Here is a 21,098-nt window from a genome sequence, read left to right as displayed (position 1 = left end):
GGTTCTACAGGAGTCTCTTGGTTTAAGGTTTCCTTTATACCGTATTGCATTTTTTTGTGAAATTGATAGACCTTTGAATGAAGTTGGATTGCATGCTCCCCAAAACGATATTCCGTAGCGTAAGTGAGAATCTATGAGTGCATAGTACGCCATCTTTGCAGTGCTGACATAACAGCCAGAGGAGACTTTTCTAGTGAGTTGTTTAACATGATCCACAAATTTGAAATTCTGATCAATGAAGACTCCTAGAAATTTAGTGGTATTTTTAGATTCCAGTGATCTGTCTTCAAAAAAAAGTTCGTTGATTGAGCATCTAGAAGATAATGAATTTGTTTTAGTGACGTTAAAAGATAAAATGTTTGAATCACACCAATCTTCAACTTTTTTCAAGTCGGTAGAGATTATTTTGTGCAACTCACAAGTGTTTTTATTATTCCAAAGTATGGTAGTGTCATCTGCAAATAAGGTGAAATTCCCAGAAATATTAGGCTTGGTGAGATCATTAATATATAATAAGAAAAGAATGGGACCTAACACAGAACCTTGTGGATCTCCAGAATTATTTTCCCTTTCATTTTGAAAGTTGAGATGTTTTGACGATTTGCGTCCGTCCCATTGAGTAGCAATCGAAACATTTGTGAGTTACTCCTCTGCATCCATAACGTTGGAGCTTTCTCAGCAGTATTTTGTGATCAACGCAGTCGAATGCCTTTGACAGGTCACAAGATACTGCGATTGACTTTCCACCGACATTTATCTCAAAATAAACTTCATTCAGAAATGAGAAAATAGCATCGTGCGTATTTTTATCATTCTAAAAGCCGAATTGAGTTTCACTTATGATGTTATGCTCATTTATGAATTCAAGTAGTCGTGTTTTAACTGATTTTTTAATGATTTTTGCGATGGTTGGTATGAGAGATATAGGGCAGAGATCAGAGGGATCATCAGAATCTCCGCTCTTATGCAGAGGAATAACCACAGAGGTTTTTAGAAAAAAGGGAAATATGCCTCTTAGAAAGAATGAATTCATCAGTGAGACCAGTAAATTTAGGGCACTAGGAGAAAGGTTTTGTATTATTTTGATCGAAATGTAATCGTAGCCTGCAGTATTTTTGTTTTTAATATCCATCATGATTTCAATTAATTCATTAATGTTGGTGTCATACAGAGACAGGTTCTCATCCACGCTCAAATTTTCTAGATGTACTAATGGATCATAAGGGATAGCAATATTTTTACTCATATTTTCTGCAATAGAGCAGTAAAAGTCATTTATAGTATCAGGACTTACAGTAATATTACATTTTCGTTTTATTGATATTCTTAAGTCAACCCTCCCCAACTTTTTTTTCAAATACAAACCTATATCGTGTATGGGCTCATTGAAAAGCTCGTAGAAAATGGATTCTAACCATACCCTTTTTTTGTGGTTACAACGAAATGAGAAAAAACTCTTTTGAAAAGTTACAAATCTCTAACTTAGTGCTATCTACGGGTGAATTAACGTAACAGATGCTGAAATTGGCCTCCACCCTCTACTTGTCAGGCTCCTAAGCGATGGTAAAACCCGTCTACGGAATTTCGAATGGCCTCAGCCGGTATGTTATGTGATTCCACTCTAATTCTGCTTTTTAGATCTTCAATATTAGCCGGCCTATTTTGATAAACTTTGTCTTTCATATATCCCCAATAAAAATAATCTAATGGCGTTAAGTCTGGAGAACTTGGCGGCCATTCAATTGTACCACGTCGTCCAATCCAGCGTCCTGCAAATATGTCATCGAAATATCCTCTGACATTGATACCAAAATGTGGGGGAGCGCCATCCTGTTGGAACCAAAGTGTTTCAGTGGGGATATCTGGATCTGCTTCAGTGGGGATATCTGGATCTGCTTCAGTGGGAAACATATCAGCTAAAGCAGGGAGTAATTCAAAGCGGGAAAAGTCTAAGTAGCGTGCAGCTGTGAGGTTTCCCTCAAGAAAGTATGGCCCTAATATTCTGTTGTTGATGATGCCTGTCCATACATTTACTTTCTGAGGACGCTACGTACGAGCTTCGCATATCCAGTGTGGGTTTTCCTGGCTCCTGAATCGATAGTTGTGCCTGTTAATTACTCCATGTAAATGAAAAGTAGCTTCGTCCGAAAAGAGTATGTTGAGTGGAAACCCATTATTTTCGTCACATCGTCTCATTATTTCCACACAAAATTGCAAACGCCTGTCATAGTCATCTTCCAAGAGCTCTTGGACAAGACATACCTTATATGGGTGGTATTTTTCTGTTTTCAAAAACCTCTCAATCGTACGTCTAGACGCAGGATTGTTTTGGGCTAATAAAACCGTTGACAAATGTGGATCTTTCTGGAGAGATACGGCAATGTCCAATTTTTGATCTTCGTCTAAAATATGTGGCCGGACACTTCTGAGCAAGTCCTTCACTGGACCATGTTCTTCAAATTTGTGTAAGATCTTACTCACAGTAGCCTGGGAAATGTGATTTTCCGGATATTTTGCATTAAATAAAATACGCACCTCACTTTGACTCCGCATTCTATCTCCACATCCCAACAATATCAAGACTTCGATACGCTGCCTCTCTGACAATACCATTTTTGTTTAGCAAATTAAAAAAGAACACTTTGAAGGTACCCAATTAATAAACTAAACATACATACAATTTCAATTCCACCCAGAAATGCCACAATTTTAAAACTGAGTCAAGACGATAGTTCTTATCAAGGCATTCATACAAAAAATGCAACAACCTCTTTTTCTTTTTGAGATACACTGGTCAACAATTTCTTGGAATGGAACTAATTTTATGTGTAAGTTTTTGGTGAAAAAATAAAATTCACAAAATGTTGATGCTACTTTACTTTATTAGTTTTACATATAAATCAATGAAATTTGTTGTGGTGCCTGGCCCGGTGGTCTGTTCTTAAAATTTGTAAACTTTTAAAAAGTAGGTACTGGGGATCCTTAGCAATTGTTGAGCATTGTACATCATCATCACTTATTTGTTTTTTGCAACATTAATTCACCCGTAGATTGCACTACGTAGGTATTTCTAACTTTTTTGGTTTCAAAATAGTTTTTTCTCATTTCGTGGTAACCACATGAGTAAAAAAAATGAACGATATGGTCATATTCCATTTTTCACGAGCTTTTCAATGAGCCCATACACGACATAGGTTTGCATTTGAAAAAAAAAGTTGGGGAGGGTTGCAGCTAAGGGGTTGGAAAACAATATTTCATTTCATTGCCAAAAAATGCGTACAACGTGATATCAACTGATGTGTTCCAGTGTTTTTTCCTAAAATACTGGTTAAAAAGATTTTTGCGCGCCCATGTATATGAATTGATGTAGTAATACAGTATAGTATACAGTATTATATATATAATTTTTTTCTTAAATTTGTTACAGTTCAGTATTTTCTGCGGAGAAAACTTATGGAAACTAACGATGATAGGAACATTGAGTGTTGCTGGAGAAATAGTGTGTCTGTCATATGCTGGCTTCATTTCTGATAGGTGAGAAATACAGAACAGTACATCCAATACGTGTTGAATTCAACAATCTATCGATACATCTGCCACCGAATTCATCAGATCACTCCGGCCACCCGCTATCGTAAATATTCATTGATCATCTGCGTGATATTAGTCATCTCCTATATTCAGCTATCCTGCAAAAACACTGTCTCCAGACCTTGTGCAGACCTGAGCGCATATAGTCTCCAACGTCTAAAATCCAATGTGAATCGCTATTTCCACACAGGCACTGATCTCAGAGCGCCTTGAGGATTTTTCTATAGTTCATGTGCTTTGTCTTTGAAAAAAATGCAAGAATCATGACCAACACAGATATTTCACTTAAATCGTTCAAAATAACATTTAAATCATCTGCTGGCACCCTTTGAATGTATACAACACCAATCGGTTGGATATTTCTAATAATGACTACTATAATGAGAGATAAATCCACACCTCGAAAAACACATATATTGGAATGCATAGAAGGTCAGCAGTATCAGACTTCGCATAATAATATATTTCTATCATTTTTATTCATTTTTATGTCGTACAAACCTTATAATAGAAAGACTCTCTCATTTGTGGAATTCTCTACTGTTTTCACGGCTACCTGCTCATCATTAGTATTTTTTCATTGCCTAATCACTCGACGAACAAAACATGACGTATCGACTGTTTATAGTTCAGAATATGACCTTAAAACAAATACGTATTCTTTTATATTCTTTCATATTTTTCATATTATCACGCGTATGAAATGTCTTCATTCTGTGGAGGTGAATGTATCCCCTAGAATCTTTTCATCTTTTTTAGTTAGACTCATTCATCTTCTCTATCACTTCATTGGATTCAAACCATCTATGGTTGCACCAGCTGGTGAAGCATTTGCAGCCAATAGCTGTTACAATGACTGTGTTTTCGGAGATGATCCTGAAATGTCTCATATAACTTTCAACATCTGTACTCATATTCGGCCAAAAATAACGATTTCTAATTTTTCCAAAAGTTTGGCTGACCCCTCAGATCCAAAATTTTCTTTTATAAGTTAGGTATATTATTACCTAGAATATAACTGCGCATTTGTTTTAATGATTTTGTACCAGCAATCGGTTTCTGCCGGTTAGGTGTTGCACCAGTTGTTCGGGTGAGTAGTGCCGCAACTCAACAAATGCTTCAGGTGTTAGTTGCCATCCCTGATCATTTATTTCCATCACCATCATAATCATCATCAGTTTTTCAACCCAAGTTAGTGCTGGTCAGGCCCTGTTCCTCGAAGCCTCGATACATTTGGTAGGGCGCGCCAGCATTCTCAACTAATGATCACGCCATATATCGTGGGGTGAGTGACTATTGGGTCCAAGAATCATGTGCCCCGAGTAAGCAAAGTGAGTCAAGAATGAGAGCTTGTCTTAGTGCGGCAAGTCAGCATGATTTTAAGATGCTAGAGTAGAGAAGGCGAAATTCCAGCATGAACTCCAATAATCAGAACAACCATTTTGAAAAGATGGTCTGGATAGAGTCTGCGGAGTTCGAAAAAAAAATCTTTTCTTTTCTGAAGATATTCGCTCCGCCAGGAGCTGAAACCTCCACGAAAAATATTGTCTTGCTTTGGTAGTCCAGAAGGACTATATTATCTTGTATGAGCCTGAGGGTGGGGAACGAATAGTTCTAATTAATTCGGCACTTCTCGTTCCCTACAACGGATCAAATATCCTCCGGAGCTTAGGGCAACACCGGTGCCTTGTCAATACCGTAAGAGTTCCGTAAGTGGTAACAAAGCACCTAGAGCCTCGTTATGTCGATGGATATAGGCCGAGATCACATATGCTGGAGATACTAACAGTACCTGCATTGGAGTCTCAGGCGCCTTACGACAGACCCTGCACCTTGTGTCACGAACCTCTATACCCATCAGGTGACTGCGGCAAACTGAGGTTTTGAATACATCAATCAGGCAGGCCATGATGAATCCCTCAGTTTTCGACTTCAGCCTACTCGACCTGAGAAAAGCAAAGGTCAGGCGTTTTGATGAAGCAAGGTATTTGATGTTATTGAAGAAGGCTCCATGCATTGACGTATCCTTTTGTTGCCGCAGAATTGATCTCTGCTGCTTTAAGCTGAACGGGTTCCAACTTGGTGACGCGGTTGTAATCACCCCGTGCAGTGTCGTCATTATCTCGAAGTGAATTAGCAGTTAAGAATCAGGAAATTTTCACAAATGAACCACTGAGTTCAGAAACAAGATGAAACATGAGTTTTTCTTCACTCACTATAACCATAATTTCAGATGCCTAACAGTGTCACTGTCAAGGGAACCCCTACTCCCCCTCCACCTTCGCGCAATCAGCGCTAATATCGATCACACGGAGGAACGAATCAGCGGGATAGAAAACCCATTTCATTCATCGAAACATAGTTTCTACAATCTCATTATACAATAATCAAGTACAAATACAAAAATTTATAAGAGAACCGAAACTAATCTCCTGTTCTTGCTACTCAGGAGCCAATAACATGATAAACACAACCCATGCACCCCACAACAGAAAATAAATTGAAACATTGAAGAAGTGATTTACATAATCAACAATTCCATTCAATTGAGAAGTGGCAGTTCTACGCCGAACTCCACTTGTCAGCTCTACGCTAATGAGCTGGCTACTCACCCTTTCCGTTCATCCCCCACCACATTATCATCTCATTCATTTACGACTCATATCCATTCATTCCTTCTTCCGTTCACATCCTTCAGGATCAATTTAACATTCGTCTGGTCGGTCCTCTCCTTCCATTTACGCCTTACAATCCTGTCTCCGTTTTTGCGTCTATCAATCACGTGCTATGCTATGCTGTGTGCCTTTCATAGTCACAGGGACAAGGCAAATCCGGTTCCAGGGGAAACCTTGCCAGGAAAATTGCCATGCCCCGTGAGCAGCTGATCAGCTTTCCGCGACAGATCTAATGATTCGTACCTGACTGTTCAACAGTTTCTGTAGAACAGTCTCCTGTTCTACGGAAACTGTAGAACAGTCGCCAAGTCATGCCTCTTCGACATTTCTTTTGCCATCCTTCCCTAATACTCTTTTTAATCCTCTTTCTCTCCTCCTTTTTATTATCCATGTGATTACGGACAATGGGAGTCACTAACCGATTATGGCACTGTCACGATGAAGCGATCTTAACTGGCACCTGCCATCCTCCTGGAACTATGTAGGTGCCAGATCATCTCACATCCTTCTCCTCTTGAAATTCTTCTTACGACTCTAAAGTTATATCTTCATGGTGGATTAGAAGATATTCAATGGATGTGAATGTGTCTAAATTAATTTTCCGGATGTAAGCGGTTTGGTGTGAATATAAGTTATCAATTGTATGTATTGGACATATTTCCCAACCTTAATATAATTTCAAGAAGATTCTGCCTTTTCGATTAGATAGTAGTTCGATTGTGGTGTATAGTCTGAAAATTTCGTCCACTCAATATTTTCTTGATTTTTCGGTAATACTCTAATGAACGTCAGTGTTGAGGTCTTTTTATCTTGTTATATGACTTGTGTCTGATTGGTGGATGGTGATTTTGACCACATTGACTATGGATTTCAACTCAGTTTGATGAACTATGTAACCCAGACTACCACTTGGTTTCATGGTTATCGGCAAGTAAGCTGTTTGTTCTTCTTCTACTTCTATGGTCTAATTCTTGTTGTACGTGGGGCCAGTTTGTTGTTAAAAGTGATTAATGACGTGTTGCTCCTGGGGATGACCAAAGCTTCGTCTGTGGGTGTTGTCATAAGGTGAAGATATTCCATGTCCAGACAAGCAGGGATGTCGTTGCCACCCAATCTGTGTTTTTGATAACCCGGTGTTCGGAGCGATCTCTTTTTTCTTAGAAAATTTAATTTCAGTGTTGAGTATATTTTCTATATATGCAATATGCCATGTTCTATGTTGTCTAGAATTTGAATCTCTAATGTGAAAATCAATATATATATATATATATATATATATATATATATATATATATATATATATATATATATATATATATATATATATATATATATATATATATATATATATATAAAAGAAAGTGGTATTAGTTACACTATTTATAACTCAAGAACAGATGAACCGATTCGGCAGAAAATTGGTTTAGAGGTGACTTAAAACAAGGAGAGGGAAATAGGATACTTTATATCCCGTTCGATCGCGTTTCCGTGAAGTCACTAAGAAGTCACTATAAAACATGGTATAGCAAAAACGCATCTGACATGGAATAACAAAAAAAGGTAAATGACAGGTAATCGCAATTTGGTCAATGGTTAATGAAGGCAATTGATGATGGAAATGGTGGTTTATATTTCCTGGATGCTCCTTGTGGAACTGGTAAGACATTTCTGATGTCATTAGTTTTAGCTACCGTTCGTGCGAGATCCAACATTGCGCTTGCAGTTGCTTCTTATGGAATAGCAGCCACATTGTTAGGATGCCATACGGCTCATTCAGCATTGAAATTGCCGTTAAATCTTCAAACTATTGAAGAACCAACATGTAATATTTCAAAAAACTCCGCAATGGCCAAAGTTTTATCAGCATCAAAAATCATCATATGGGACGAATGCACAATGGCGCACAAACGTGCATTAGGAGCACTCAACCCAACATTGTAAGATCTACGCAATGACTCGAAATGTTTTGTAGGTGCAATGATTTTACTGTCAGGCGATTTCCGCCAAACACTGCCAGTAATTCCAAGATCAACGGCTGCCGACGAAATAAACGCTAGCCTCAAATCATCGAATCTATGGCGCTACGTGAAGAAACTTCAGTTGACAACAAACATGAGAGTTGCATTGCTTAATGATACATCTGCTGAAGATTTATCTGAGCAATTGCTGACTACCGGTAATGGTCGAGTACCGGTCGACGAATCGAGCGGATTGATTTCATTCCCTCAGAATTTCTGTAACTTTGTCTCATCGAAAGACGAACTCATCAGCAAAGTATTCACAAACATAAATTTTGACTACAAAAATATAGAATGGTCGAGTTAGCGAGCAATTTTAGCGGCTAAGAAAAAGGATATAGATGACCTAAACTATTTAATTCAGAATGATATCATTGGAACAATGCATTCATTCAAATCAAATGACTGTGTAACAAATGAAGATGAAGCCACCAACGGTGGCGGCCACCGTTGGTGGCTTCATCTTCATTTGTTACACAGTCGCACAATTTACGCCTGAAGGTTGGCTCCGTAGTAATCATGCTTGCAACTGTGCAACGGTACACGTTTGGTGGTTATTAAATTGATGAACAATGTGATTCACGAGAAGATACTCAAAGGAAAATTCGAAGTCAAAAGACTTAATTTTTTTTTATTACTCAGTGGGCTATGCTTGGAAACTGGCAGTAAACGAATCTAAAGAAATGAAATTTAAACGTTCAAACCAGTCTCGAATATACCTACACAATAGGTTTAATGGACTGACGCCTATCAGAAAACAACTACCCCCCTGGCTAATACCACGAAGGGCGTTGGATTATATCCGACAGGCCTCAGTGCAAGAATCTTCACAGAAAATTTCCTGCATATGCAATTGGCAATACAACTGAAAAAGTCGACCTTCAATTCTAGAACGGGCACACTTGCAGACCGGTTTCGGGCTTATTAGCCACACATCAGTCCAAGATAGTGACCATCATCTACCTAAAGTCAATGATATTTCACAATTGAAAATCGAAATTCTTTCAGAGTATTTCATTCCTCTTCCGAAGTTGGAGCGAACATCACAAAATGTCACTCCATCTAGTGGACGAGGTACTAACCAACTGCATACCCGTAATTTGCCTGATTCCTCTAAATAATGAAGGAAAACTTCCTTATTAGTCAGTGGGCTATGCTTGAAGACTGGCAGTAAACAAATCTAAAGCAAATGAACTTCAAATGTTCAAGCCAGTTTCGATATACCTATAAAATAGGTTTAATGGACTGACGCCTATCAGAAACAACTACCCCACTGGCTAATACCACGAAGGGCGTTGGATTATATCCGACAGGCGTCAGTGCAGGAATCTTCACAGAAAATTTCCTGCATATGCAATTGGCAATACAACTGAAAGAGTCGACCTTCAGTTCTGGAACGAGCATACTTGCAGACCGGTTTCGGGCTTATTAGTCACTCATCACTGCAAGATAATTACGAAAATATGCTTTCATCAAAGTCATTTCTGGTTCGCTAGTTGATGCAGTCAGTCATATACAAAATAAATTCAGGTGAATAATTGATTATTTTTTGGAAAAAAGATTCAAAATTCAGTTTACAGATTGGAATAAATTCAGTATCTTGCTGATTGATATTACCAAAAAGTCAACAAGCGAATCAATGGTACTATCAAAATTGTTAAGGAATATTGGGGAATTTTTCATTCATGAAACATATTCTCAGGTATGGTCGCCCAAAGTTGATAATGATGGGTGTAATGTTGAGTACGATGATCGGTTTAAGTAAATCATTTTCTGGAAACTACATAGTGTATGCTGCTTTGGAATTCCTCGATACTGCCTTATGTGCCGCCACGTATTCAGCATCATTCGTTCAAGGTAACTATCAAACTATCTATGTTTTGAGCCTCAAATAGTGGTTTTTCATTAAAAAGTACTCAGTTGTTTTCAAAATGTTAACGTTAATGCGTCACAACCATTTAAAACCCAACGTACTGGGACGATTTCTACACATTTCGATGTTATTTAGTTTCCAATTGCACCATTTTCATAAAAAAATAAATAACTCGAGAACGGTTAGAGTTAGGTACATAGTACTGGGCACTAACAACCCTCACGAATTCTAGTTTGAATGAATTATTTCATCGTACTTTGCGTTTTAGATTTTATTGTTGATGAATGAAAAAACATTGTTTTTGATGAAATAGATGATTTTGATTTCAGTTTCATAACAATACGATGAAATGGTTCCATTTGGAGTCAGTGAAGTATAATGAAGAGTTCAGTTTGCCTCTGTATAGCAAACATTCTGAAAAGCCTGGAGTTTAGCGTTCCTATATTTTACCGGCAGCCAATAAACTTGCCTTGGTTTCTCCCATACTATCTATCAACAACTCCAAATCTTTTACGTGAAATGAAAGCAGCAGAAATCTATTCACTTCTGAATCTACACGGTGATAAGACGATGTATGAAGTATTTTTCAAAAGATCCCGACTTGTTCGGAAGCCTGACTTTTTTCCTTAGGTCAACTTGTCTCTAATCAGAGACCAAATAATTCGTCATCTCCTATCAAGATGATAATTTCCACGAATTATTTCGTGTCAAGGCAGTGAAGTATAGTTGTGGTCACTTATTTCAATGTCAAAAGCCAAGTCATTTTTCAACTTTCCGAGCAGCGGACTTGAAGAAAAGAAATGCTTCAATTTCTGCTTCAATTTATTTCGCGAAACAGGCATAAATGGGCATTCAAACTCCTGAATAGCTAAACCGCCTAACCCTGAAAAAAATCATCTGATTTGCAAATTCTCATGAAACATCATGATTCTTCGACTTTGTGCATACTTTTTTGTATATTTGTCAGTGCAAGTCTCTTCAACGTTATAGTTATAGCAGGGGAGCCCACGATGCAAAATGGGGATTTACTCGAGCATCATTGAGACATATTAGGTTGCAAAACTTAGATGATAAAAAGAAAAAAATTTACATAATATATACCTTTTCATCGGTGGGGGAAGTGGCTATAGATTTTCAAATATGTAAAAAAATACTGTTGCATGGACATACTCGAGTGCGTCGGATATTGATAGCATCAATGTCCTACGTATTTTTAATGATGTTGGTATGTTAATCTGATCGTTTGCATGATGTGGGTGGTTGTACGTAAGGGTTAAAAGTGAGCGCGTCAGATTTTCTAAGGGGGTGTTGAGTGCAACAAAAAAAGCACCCAATCAATAATCTGACGATTTCTATCTGACGCAAACTTGCGGCCATTATTTTGATTTGCAAATACTCAAGCGCGTCAGATTAGGATATATATGGTTCATCTTTATGTTTTAGACGTACTGTCTCATAATCTGACTGATTATCTAGAGGGATTCTCTTGATCTGACGAAAACAATATTAAAAAAAAATAATAATAATTCCAGACAAATGAAACTTTCTATGTTTTTTACCACCTTTATTTGTAACTAACGTTACTGCAGTTTCGTCCTATAAGGACATTTTCAAACTCATACAATATATAAGGACGGTAAAAAACATAGAATGTTTCATTTCTCCTTTCTTCATTATGATTTTCCACCACGTAGTAACGGCTACATCCATCATTTAATTGATTAATTAATCATCATCTTCATCTTCATTACAAACGAGTCTCTGTGATCAGCTGTGATGGCGTCATGGCAACACAATTCAGAGCGGGGACGGAGTGAGAGAGTAATAGATAGAGAAAAAGTGAATAGAGAATAGAAGAATAGAAATTCGAAGAGGGAAATATAGGTATCACACCGCTGCACGCATTTAACTTTATCGACGAATTTTCGTTATTTTGGCTTGCGAAAATCGTCAGATTATATATTTTTCGTTATCCTTTGATTATTTCCTTCAAAATAGAAAAAAATTAGCTACGCTCGAGAATGTCGACATGACGTTATTTTTTTACAACTTTGCTGTCCTCCCCTTTCTTTACGTCACTCTCGAATTGTTAGATTACTGGAATATACACTTTTTAGCAGGTAATTAACTCACCCTACCTTAATCTGACGCGCTCGAGAATTTCTGATGATCAATTTTTTTTACTAATCCGATTCTTTATCCCTCACAGGCGGCCTTATATATGGGGCTCATATTTGGTGGAGTTACTTAACCGGGTACAAAGTATTCCCCTGTATATTAATCTGCCGCGCTTTAGTGAATCCCGAAATCCCCGCTTGGGTTCCCCCATTATAAGATCAAATATTCATACAAACTAATCGGCTTCGTGGAGGAGCCACAATAACCTAACCTAACCTGGATCAAAAATCACTCATTTCCGATGAATTTGTAGTTGAATGTTGAAGCAATATTGATAATATTTGTCGTAAAATGGGATGAAGTACTCGTAGTTATTGATTTAATAATAATAATTACTATTATCATGAGAGTGGTCTTTATTGGGTGAAATAGAATATTATAGCAACCGAGAGGTGAAGTTCAAAACTGCAGTGTAGAACACTACAGGTTTGTTCTAACACTTCAAAGTGTGCACATTCCTATGGAATGATATACTGCAATATAAAGTTATTCCTGAACATGAAGGAATAGCAGAGTTATGAAAAAACAAACGATTACTAATCTCAGTTAGAATTTTTCGAAATTATCTCATTATTCAATCCGAAAATATTCGAACAAAACTATTTTGTCCATTTAAAAAAATAGTTCTCACTAGAATTACATGTAGCTTCATCAATCCGTTCAATGAGTTCATATCAACTGATTTTTTCAGCTATGGAGCTTGTTAGGCCGAATCAGAGGGACCGAACCAACCTTATCATCTGTTGCCTTTATTCAACTGGTCAATGCATTATCGGGATAACGGCATGGTTGTCCTATTCCTGGAGAATGATGTTACGGATACTCTACACTCCAGGAGTATTATTTATTTTATTTGTCTTTTCAATCCCCGAATCAAGAGCTTGGTTCTTGGGGTATAATAAAAATCAACAACAGACTGAAGGATTTGGTGCAAAGTCGAAACAAGGGCTTCTTGGAAACCCGGCTGGGATGCAAACCAGAACGAAGCCAACGAAACACATGGAGTTTCCACGATTTCGGCATGCTGTAGTCAATAAAGTTTTATTACTGAGAATGATCCACTGTTCATTCACTTGGTTAGGAAGTTATTTTGTATATTATGGACTGACGCTTCAATCTCTAACAATTTCTGAAGATATTTATATCAATTTCATCTCCTGTGTTCTCTTCGACATACCGGGATTTTGGATATACTACTACGGAAGTAAAAAGTTTCGAAGGAGAAGGACAATGATGATAGCCTTTGCTTTCACCGGAGTATGTTGCTTATGTGTTGGATTCATCCGTGAGGGTAATTATGCAAAAATTATATTATATCTTGAGTCTTTACCCCATGGATGATCTATAATATATCCAAAGAAGTTACCCATTGAAGCCACCTGGCAAACCTAAGAAATATATTGAATACTGATAAAAACAGGGCTGCCCAACGTACATGAAAATATACCTAGATATTTCCTCCGAGCATTTTACACGGAATAGTTCTCATAGAGATATTTAGTGTGACTTTTCAATAGAAAACTGGTTTGAAATGATTGACTATTTCATAAATAAACGAAATTTTGATTTTCAATAACAAGAGTCACATGCCATGATCTACTCACTAGAAGAGTATGTTGGTGGACACGGTTTTATGCCGGGTCGATAGAAAAGCAGAATATGCTCACAAGAACAAGAAAGTGATTCCAACTGTATTTGACGATACGTTCCTAGAATCAATCGTTCAAGCTTCAAGGACAATCAGGTAGGATGACGCAAGCTGCAGTAGGAAAGACTGCCTACTGAGAGGGAGGTTGGTATACACACCTGTTATATGAGAAACAGTAGGTGCACGAGTACCAAGAACGAAAGTTGTTAACACTGTCACGAGGTCTTGTAAAGGGCGAGCTATGGGACCGTATGGACACAAAGTATTGAATTATATATACGAATCAGTAATTATAGACCAGATCAAATATAATATGGTAAATTGATGAAGCAGGGTTCTCCATAAGCTCTACAAAATTGTTTATATTAGTATCCACCAGAAGGACCAAAAAAAAAGTATATGAATTTCAAAACAACGAATTGAAGAGAAACATCTGTCGTGGAAGGTCATATATTTGGGAGTGATACTAGTATCTCTGAAAACATATGCATCTAAGAACTGGTTGCCAAAGATAAAACGAACCACCTCTATCAAGAAATTGAGCAGGGTGCAAAGTGGTGCATGTTTGGGAATAACAGAAGCCATAAGAATAACTCTAACGACTGCCATAAAGACATTTCGGAAATTTTCTTCTTCTCCGACAACATATATATTCGACAGCAACTTCGTGGTTAAAGTTTTGAACTAGAATAGAAACACCTGGAATTCAGACGGGTCAAAAACTGAACATGGAATGGGAGCTGGAAATTATTGTGCACGTAGGAGTATTCATTTCAGTCACCCTCTCCGTCAGTACCCATCAATATTCTAGGTTCAAGTGTAAACAATCTTGCCTTTCGCAAGGAACATCAATTTATTGCTCTAACCAAAAGAGCGGATGGACAGAAAGGTTGTACTGTAGATAACGGTGTACTCAAGACTGGTCTGAAAATGAAAGAAATAGATTGAATCCATAACTGGTAATAGGACACCTTGATATCACAAACAACGAAAAACTCAATAAGTAAGCTAGACAAGGATCATCAACTGAGTCCTGAACCAGCTGTTGCAGTACGGAACCATGTTTGAAAGTAGTTCTATGAGGAACATGTGCTGGTAAAATATACCCAAGAATACATATTTGAAGAGCTTCATAAATGGTCGGTCCGAGAAGAGAACTCAAGAACAGGTTCAACAAAGCAGTTATCGGCTCAAAGTCGTCACAGAGCGACTTACTGAACACTGTCCGTTGACAGGACACCTGAACAGAATAGGATTATACGAAAAAGACCTTATCAGTAGCCATGCATCGGAGAGATAGAGGGAGCTCGCAATATTTCTTGTGGGGTGAGGCTTTGGATCACAGGACATTCCAAATTATGCTGGAAAAAATATTGGGAGGAAACATAATGAGCCTATGAAGCTGCAGCATTTTTCGGAGAAAATCGACAAGTCAGAGGGCTCCAAAATATCGAGAGAGATAAAGGATAGATGTTTTCAAATGATAAATTCAAATCAATATCAGAAATCAGAATTTGACATCAAATTCGAAACCATAATTAGATCACCAATGCGACCAAAATGTCAATAGATGGCACATTGGCATGAATGACTAAGTGTGTGAGAATCTCTCAAAAAACATTTTTGACTTCCATATAAATATGTTGAAAAATGTGATCTAATACTTTTGTACGCTTCTTCTCTGGGAACTGAGTACTATGTTCATCTTTTATAGTATTATGTTACTTTGTGGGAATACACAGGATAATTATCCTTGATTGGTTCCACAGTTATCGAACCGTTAACAACAAAATTTTATGACAAGTTTGTATTGGCAAGAAATTCAATATGTTCGTCTGAGAGATAACAAGCCTGGAATACTTTACATACTGCGACCACCAAACAGCAGAAGTGGACCTTCAGTTGTAGAGTGGTAACTGAATGGAGTTCAAGGAATTTTGAAATAGTGAAAGAGAGCTCAATGAAAAGATCTGAAAAATTTCAAAACTATAAAGAAACAAAATACGTCATATATACCCATGTATGTTCGATGATGTTTTTGTTGGAGAAAATTATTTTAGTGCAGCCAAACTTGGTTGATAATGAGTATTGCAGGGTGATGGGGTTTTTAATGATCTTGAGCTGTTAAGAAAACCTGGTTGAAGCAGAAACACATCTTTAGAACATGCAGATCCTCCTTGAAATCGAGAGAGGTCATTGGTCATTTCAGGAACAAGATCTAAATGACTTTCATAGAGCAGAAGATCTGAATAATTTGTAAAAGTTGTCCAATCATTCAAGAAATTAATTATCATGATGGAATGGGGGAATTTGTGATGCTAACATCATCAAATTTCTTGGTTGATTCAACTATTCAAGAAAAAAATTTTCATGAAAGCCAAATTCGTTTTCAATGATGACACTAGAAACTGAATTTATCATTTCATTTCAGAATTATATTGGATGAAGCTGATAATCTTTCTACTTGGAAAATGTGGTTCAGCGATGGTTTTTGCTTTGACATACGTTTTCACTGCAGAACTATTCCCTAGAACCTCAAGGCACGCCATGATGGCAATTTGTGCTATGTTTGGGAAAATTGGATTATTGTTGGCACCACAACTTCCTCTACTAGTAAGTTGGGTTCTGAAAATGAAATCCATGTCACTCATAACTTATTTTTGAATGAATTGAATGAATTGATGATTGTTTTGTTCCTTTACAGAATTTGAAAATAACGAACATTAGATTATGACTGCCGAAAACATATTTTTACCTTAACCAAACTGATTATAGACCCATTTTCTAGGCAAGAGTCAATAAGTCGGTGCCGTTAATGATTTTTGGAATACTATCTCTGATCGCAGGAGTACTAGCGTTGTTTTTTCCAGAAACACTCAATACTAAACTACCAGAAACAATCGAAGATGCGGTTAATATTGGAAAAACATCAGTTGGTCGCTTTGGATAAACTGAATCTTTCACTTAGAAATTTTACTTCTTTATAATGTACCCTTATCGAATGTGAACCAATTTGAATCCAAACCATCAACTTCTTTGTTTCTACTGGTATGAATTTTTTTGAAGCACTTCAAAATTTTGAAGAACACTCAGTATGTTTATGAACTATCTCATTCAGTTATTCATTTCACATGCAAACATTGTATTTTGGTGAGAAACTATTTCAAAATCATTGTATTTTGGTAAGAAACTATTTCAAAATACTTTTTTTTTCAAAACAAAATTATTAAGGGGCTTTGATCACTGAAAAATATTTTTTTTTCATGATATATGTGGAACTCTAAACAGTACTTTTTTGATACCATGTGAAACACCATTGATACCAGAAGAAATAGGAAAGTTATTGAGGCGAGCCTGAATCGCATCACACACGGTGTACTCGAAACATATCAATGTTCAAATTAGAATGCTAACAAATACATTTATATCAGCACTTGTCTAATATTTTTGATTTGAGAATGTTTTTATATTTGCTGATGAAAAATGAACAACTGATAGATTATGCTTGTTCAGGTCGAAAAATCGGAGGAAATGAGGTAGGTATTTTAGTAATATTAGTTCGTGTCAAAGTATTGTTAGTTTCTGGGAGTCTACTCTGAACTGTAATATCTCAGGAAATCCGTTCGAAATAAGAGCCATATAAATCAGTTGACTGTTTCCGTTGGCATATGAATTATGTCCTCGGAATTCGTTGAAGTTGACGAAGGCCGATTTTGCCTGGTCTTTTTCAGTGAAGATTCTACCGGTGAGAAATTTATCGAAATGCTTGATATAATGTATTATTGAATAGGATACGCCACTGTTTTTGTTTGATATATTTCATTTTTTTTATGCGTTAACAAAAAGATTGAGTAGGTTTTTTTGGGAAACTGGTCTGAAGGTTCATTAGGCTCGACCCACACTATGATGCCGTTCTCGGTCCGATCTCGCTCCGGTCTCGGTCCGTTCCCGTTCCGGTATAATGTATTATTCCAAGTGTGTATGTAGATCAGTAATGTTCATTGATGAATGAACATTATTCGGTAAATAAATAGTTTTCTTTTTCCTCGAACGTACATATCAATTGGCGACGAGAATAGGATTGTAAGGCTCAATCCACACTATATATGATGCCGTTCTCGGTCTGATCTCGCTCCGGTCTCGGTCCGATCAAATCTTGCTATGAATATCACTGGAGTTTTTTCTCAACCCCAAATCGTTATTTTTAACACCTCGATACGTATTTCGATCACCAAGTGATCATCTTCAAAGAGGAAGATTAAACAGTTTAATCTTCCACTTTGAAGATGATAACTTGGTGATCAAAACACGTGTCGAGTTGTTAAAAATAACGATTTGGTTTTGGGAAAAAAACTCCATTGATATTCATTACTACACCAAAGGTTCCAAACAGTGCATCACAAATCTTGGTGTGTCTACACTACTAGTTGCACACTCAGTCTGTCTCGCTCCATGGTCGACATAGGACGTTTCAGGAAATAATTCGATAAATTGTACTCACCAAAAAATTGCATTTAATTTTTCAATCGAAGAATTAGCGATAATAGCTATTATTTTGGACGAACAGAATACAAATAAAAAAAAATACAACATAAAATGAAAAGAAAAAGAATGTGGATACATCCCAGTTTACTAACGAGGAAAGAAGAAGGCGAATATCACACGTTATATCGTCATTTGATAGACGACGAAGAAAAGTTTATTATTTATGATCAAATACTTAAATACTTAAATAAAGTACTTACCTTTTTCAGAATCCCATGATTTATTACTAGACATGACCAGAAGAAAAATGTAACGTCTCCTTGCAAGACCGAAGAGAGACTGGAGTTGAAACAAAAACGTATTCACACTGTCGGTACAAGTGTTGACAGGTCCGATCTCGCTCCAGTCTCGCTCCAGTCAAATATGCTTTTCGACCAACCGGTACCGGCGCGATGCCGGATCGGAACCAGAGCGATAGGATAGTGAGAATAATCTGATTCTTTCTTATATGAGAATACTTTACCGGACCGGGAACGGACCGAGACCGGAGCGAGATCGGACCGAGAACGGCATCATAGTGTGATCGAGCCTAACGAGTATTAGAGAAGATCAGTGAATTGTGAACTTTTTATAAAAGTAAGAGAATCTTGGAAAAATGGAGCACGGCTATATCGGACATTTGAATCGTTTCAATCAATGGACATCTGATTAGGATATATTTTTGACTCAATCAACTCAATATTGTATTATCAATACTCTAGCAGAAGATATTAAAAAGGAATTACTGTTAAATTCGTTAAGTGAACGCACTTATAAATTGCTGATGAATTTGTGTGTATCGGATTCGCCGGACAAGAAGACGTTTGCTGGATAAGCATTTCAGCCCCATTACCTCTTTTCATACGGAACGAATAAAATTCTATTGTGCCAGGCGAGAACAAAATGAATCCGTTATGGATTTTGCGACTAAATTGAAGTGTTTGACTGGAAATGCCAAGTTTGGTACCGAGTTTCAAACAGTATTGAGGGACATTTTTCTAGTAGGAGTTGAAAAAGGTCCCATTCAAGATAGACTCATCGAAATGGATTGAATGTTATGAAATGAAAAACATCACTTCTTCAACCACAATTCAACACAATAGATTGAGAGATATTTTCTCTAGATTCGGATTGCCCAAAGTTATCGTGAACGACAATAGTCCACAATTGCCTCCAGAAGAGTTTTCTCATTATTTAAAACTAAATGGAATAAAACACATAACAACCGCTGCTTATCACCCTCAGAGCAATGAGGCTGCTGAGAATGCAGTTAAATTAATGAAAAATGCCATCATTAGTATAAAATCCGAAAGCGGACCTAAATTTCATTATCAATCGTTTTTTATTCACATATAGAAATACAGAACAAACAACCTCTGGAGAATGTCCAGCAAAAATGTTGTTATGGAGAAAATTAAGATCACGATTAGATTTAGTGTTTCCAGTGGCATAGTCGAAAAATCTATAGGGGCATTAGTTTACTTTCTAGTGTATCAAAAGTTTTTGAGTTGAATATCAAAAATTAATCAATTTCCTTTTTTTTTATGAATAACATTCTCTCATCAAACCAATATGGATTCACAAGGAATAAGAATACAGAAACAGCTGTGATTTCAGTGAACACATTGTGTTCACTGATTTCAGTGTGATTTCAGTGAACACATTATAAATGCTCTTGATTGCAAATTGCACATTTGTGGTTTATTCATTGATTTTTCAAGAGCTTTCGACACCGTGAACCATGAACTACTGCTACAGAAATTGGAACGATATGACATGAGAGGGACTGCTCACAAATTGATTAAGTCATATCTGCATGGCAGAATTCAACGAGTGATTGTTGACGACACTCTAAGTGAACCTCGGAAAATAGAGGAAGGTGCCCCTCAAGGATCTATACTTGGACCACTTTTCTTCATCAGTTTTGCGAATGACTTGTTTCACTATTTTCAACAACTTTCATCAGTACACGTGGTAACATATGCGGATGATACAAATTTCCTTTTGACAGAGAAATACTCGGCAACTCTATCAGATATTACTGGAAAGGTATACCAGCAAATTATAACATGGGCAAGTAAAAATCACCTGAAAATCAATTTAACTAACTAAATTATTAGGCATCACAGTTGATTACAGACTCACCTAGACACCACATATCGACTCACTTTGTGAAAAACTACTTAAAAATGTTATGCTTTAAGATTCTTATCTAACTACTGTAATGCTGAAATCTTGCTGAGTCTGTACTATGCCACTATTCATTGTTATTTGCGATATGTGATTTTGAATTGGGGTACGGGATCGTCCGTGAAAAGGATTTTTATATTAAAAAAGTTAGCAGTCCGAATAATTGCTAAACTTGGATGGAGAGAGTCATGCAGGAGCTCTTTCAAAAACCTGAAACTTCTTACGGTTATTGGGATATATATTTATGAATTATGTATTTTTGTTTATAATAACCAATCAAGTATTTTATCGAACAAGCAAACTCATGATCATCCAACTCGCTCTGGAAATTTGCTAGTACCTCAATCACATCGAACAGCCCTCTACCAGAAAAGCCATCTTTATCTCGAACTGAAAATTTT

The 21,098-nt window shown here is 37.0% G+C and overlaps 1 protein-coding gene across 2 annotated transcripts in view; it reads left to right on the top strand.

Moving 5' to 3' along the window:
• The window catches only part of LOC111502421 (solute carrier family 22 member 3), a 38,399-nt gene extending 20,978 nt beyond the window's left edge, over window positions 1–17,421 (top strand). The window contains exons 3-7 of one of the 2 annotated variants that reach the window (XM_023156501.2): window positions 3,428–3,534; window positions 9,987–10,141; window positions 13,027–13,626; window positions 16,415–16,596; window positions 16,772–17,421. In XM_023156501.2, the coding sequence (XP_023012269.2) occupies window positions 3,428–3,534; window positions 9,987–10,141; window positions 13,027–13,626; window positions 16,415–16,596; window positions 16,772–16,933 (1,206 nt within the window). In that variant the 3' untranslated portion in view covers window positions 16,934–17,421. Of the gene's footprint in view, window positions 1–3,427; window positions 3,535–9,986; window positions 10,142–13,026; window positions 13,627–16,414; window positions 16,597–16,687 lie in introns of both variants that reach the window. The other variant, XM_074177360.1, reaches the window with a different exon arrangement.
• The last annotated feature ends 3,677 nt before the right edge of the window (window positions 17,422–21,098 follow it).

This window comes from Leptinotarsa decemlineata, unplaced genomic scaffold (genome assembly GCF_025532065.1).
Source record: "Leptinotarsa decemlineata unplaced genomic scaffold, Ldec_3_MD MMD2_tig00002974_RagTag_RagTag, whole genome shotgun sequence".
NCBI lineage: Eukaryota > Metazoa > Arthropoda > Insecta > Coleoptera > Chrysomelidae > Leptinotarsa > Leptinotarsa decemlineata.
The sequence above is the reverse complement of the archived record's forward strand: the minus strand, read 5'-3'. Positions and strand labels throughout refer to the sequence as shown.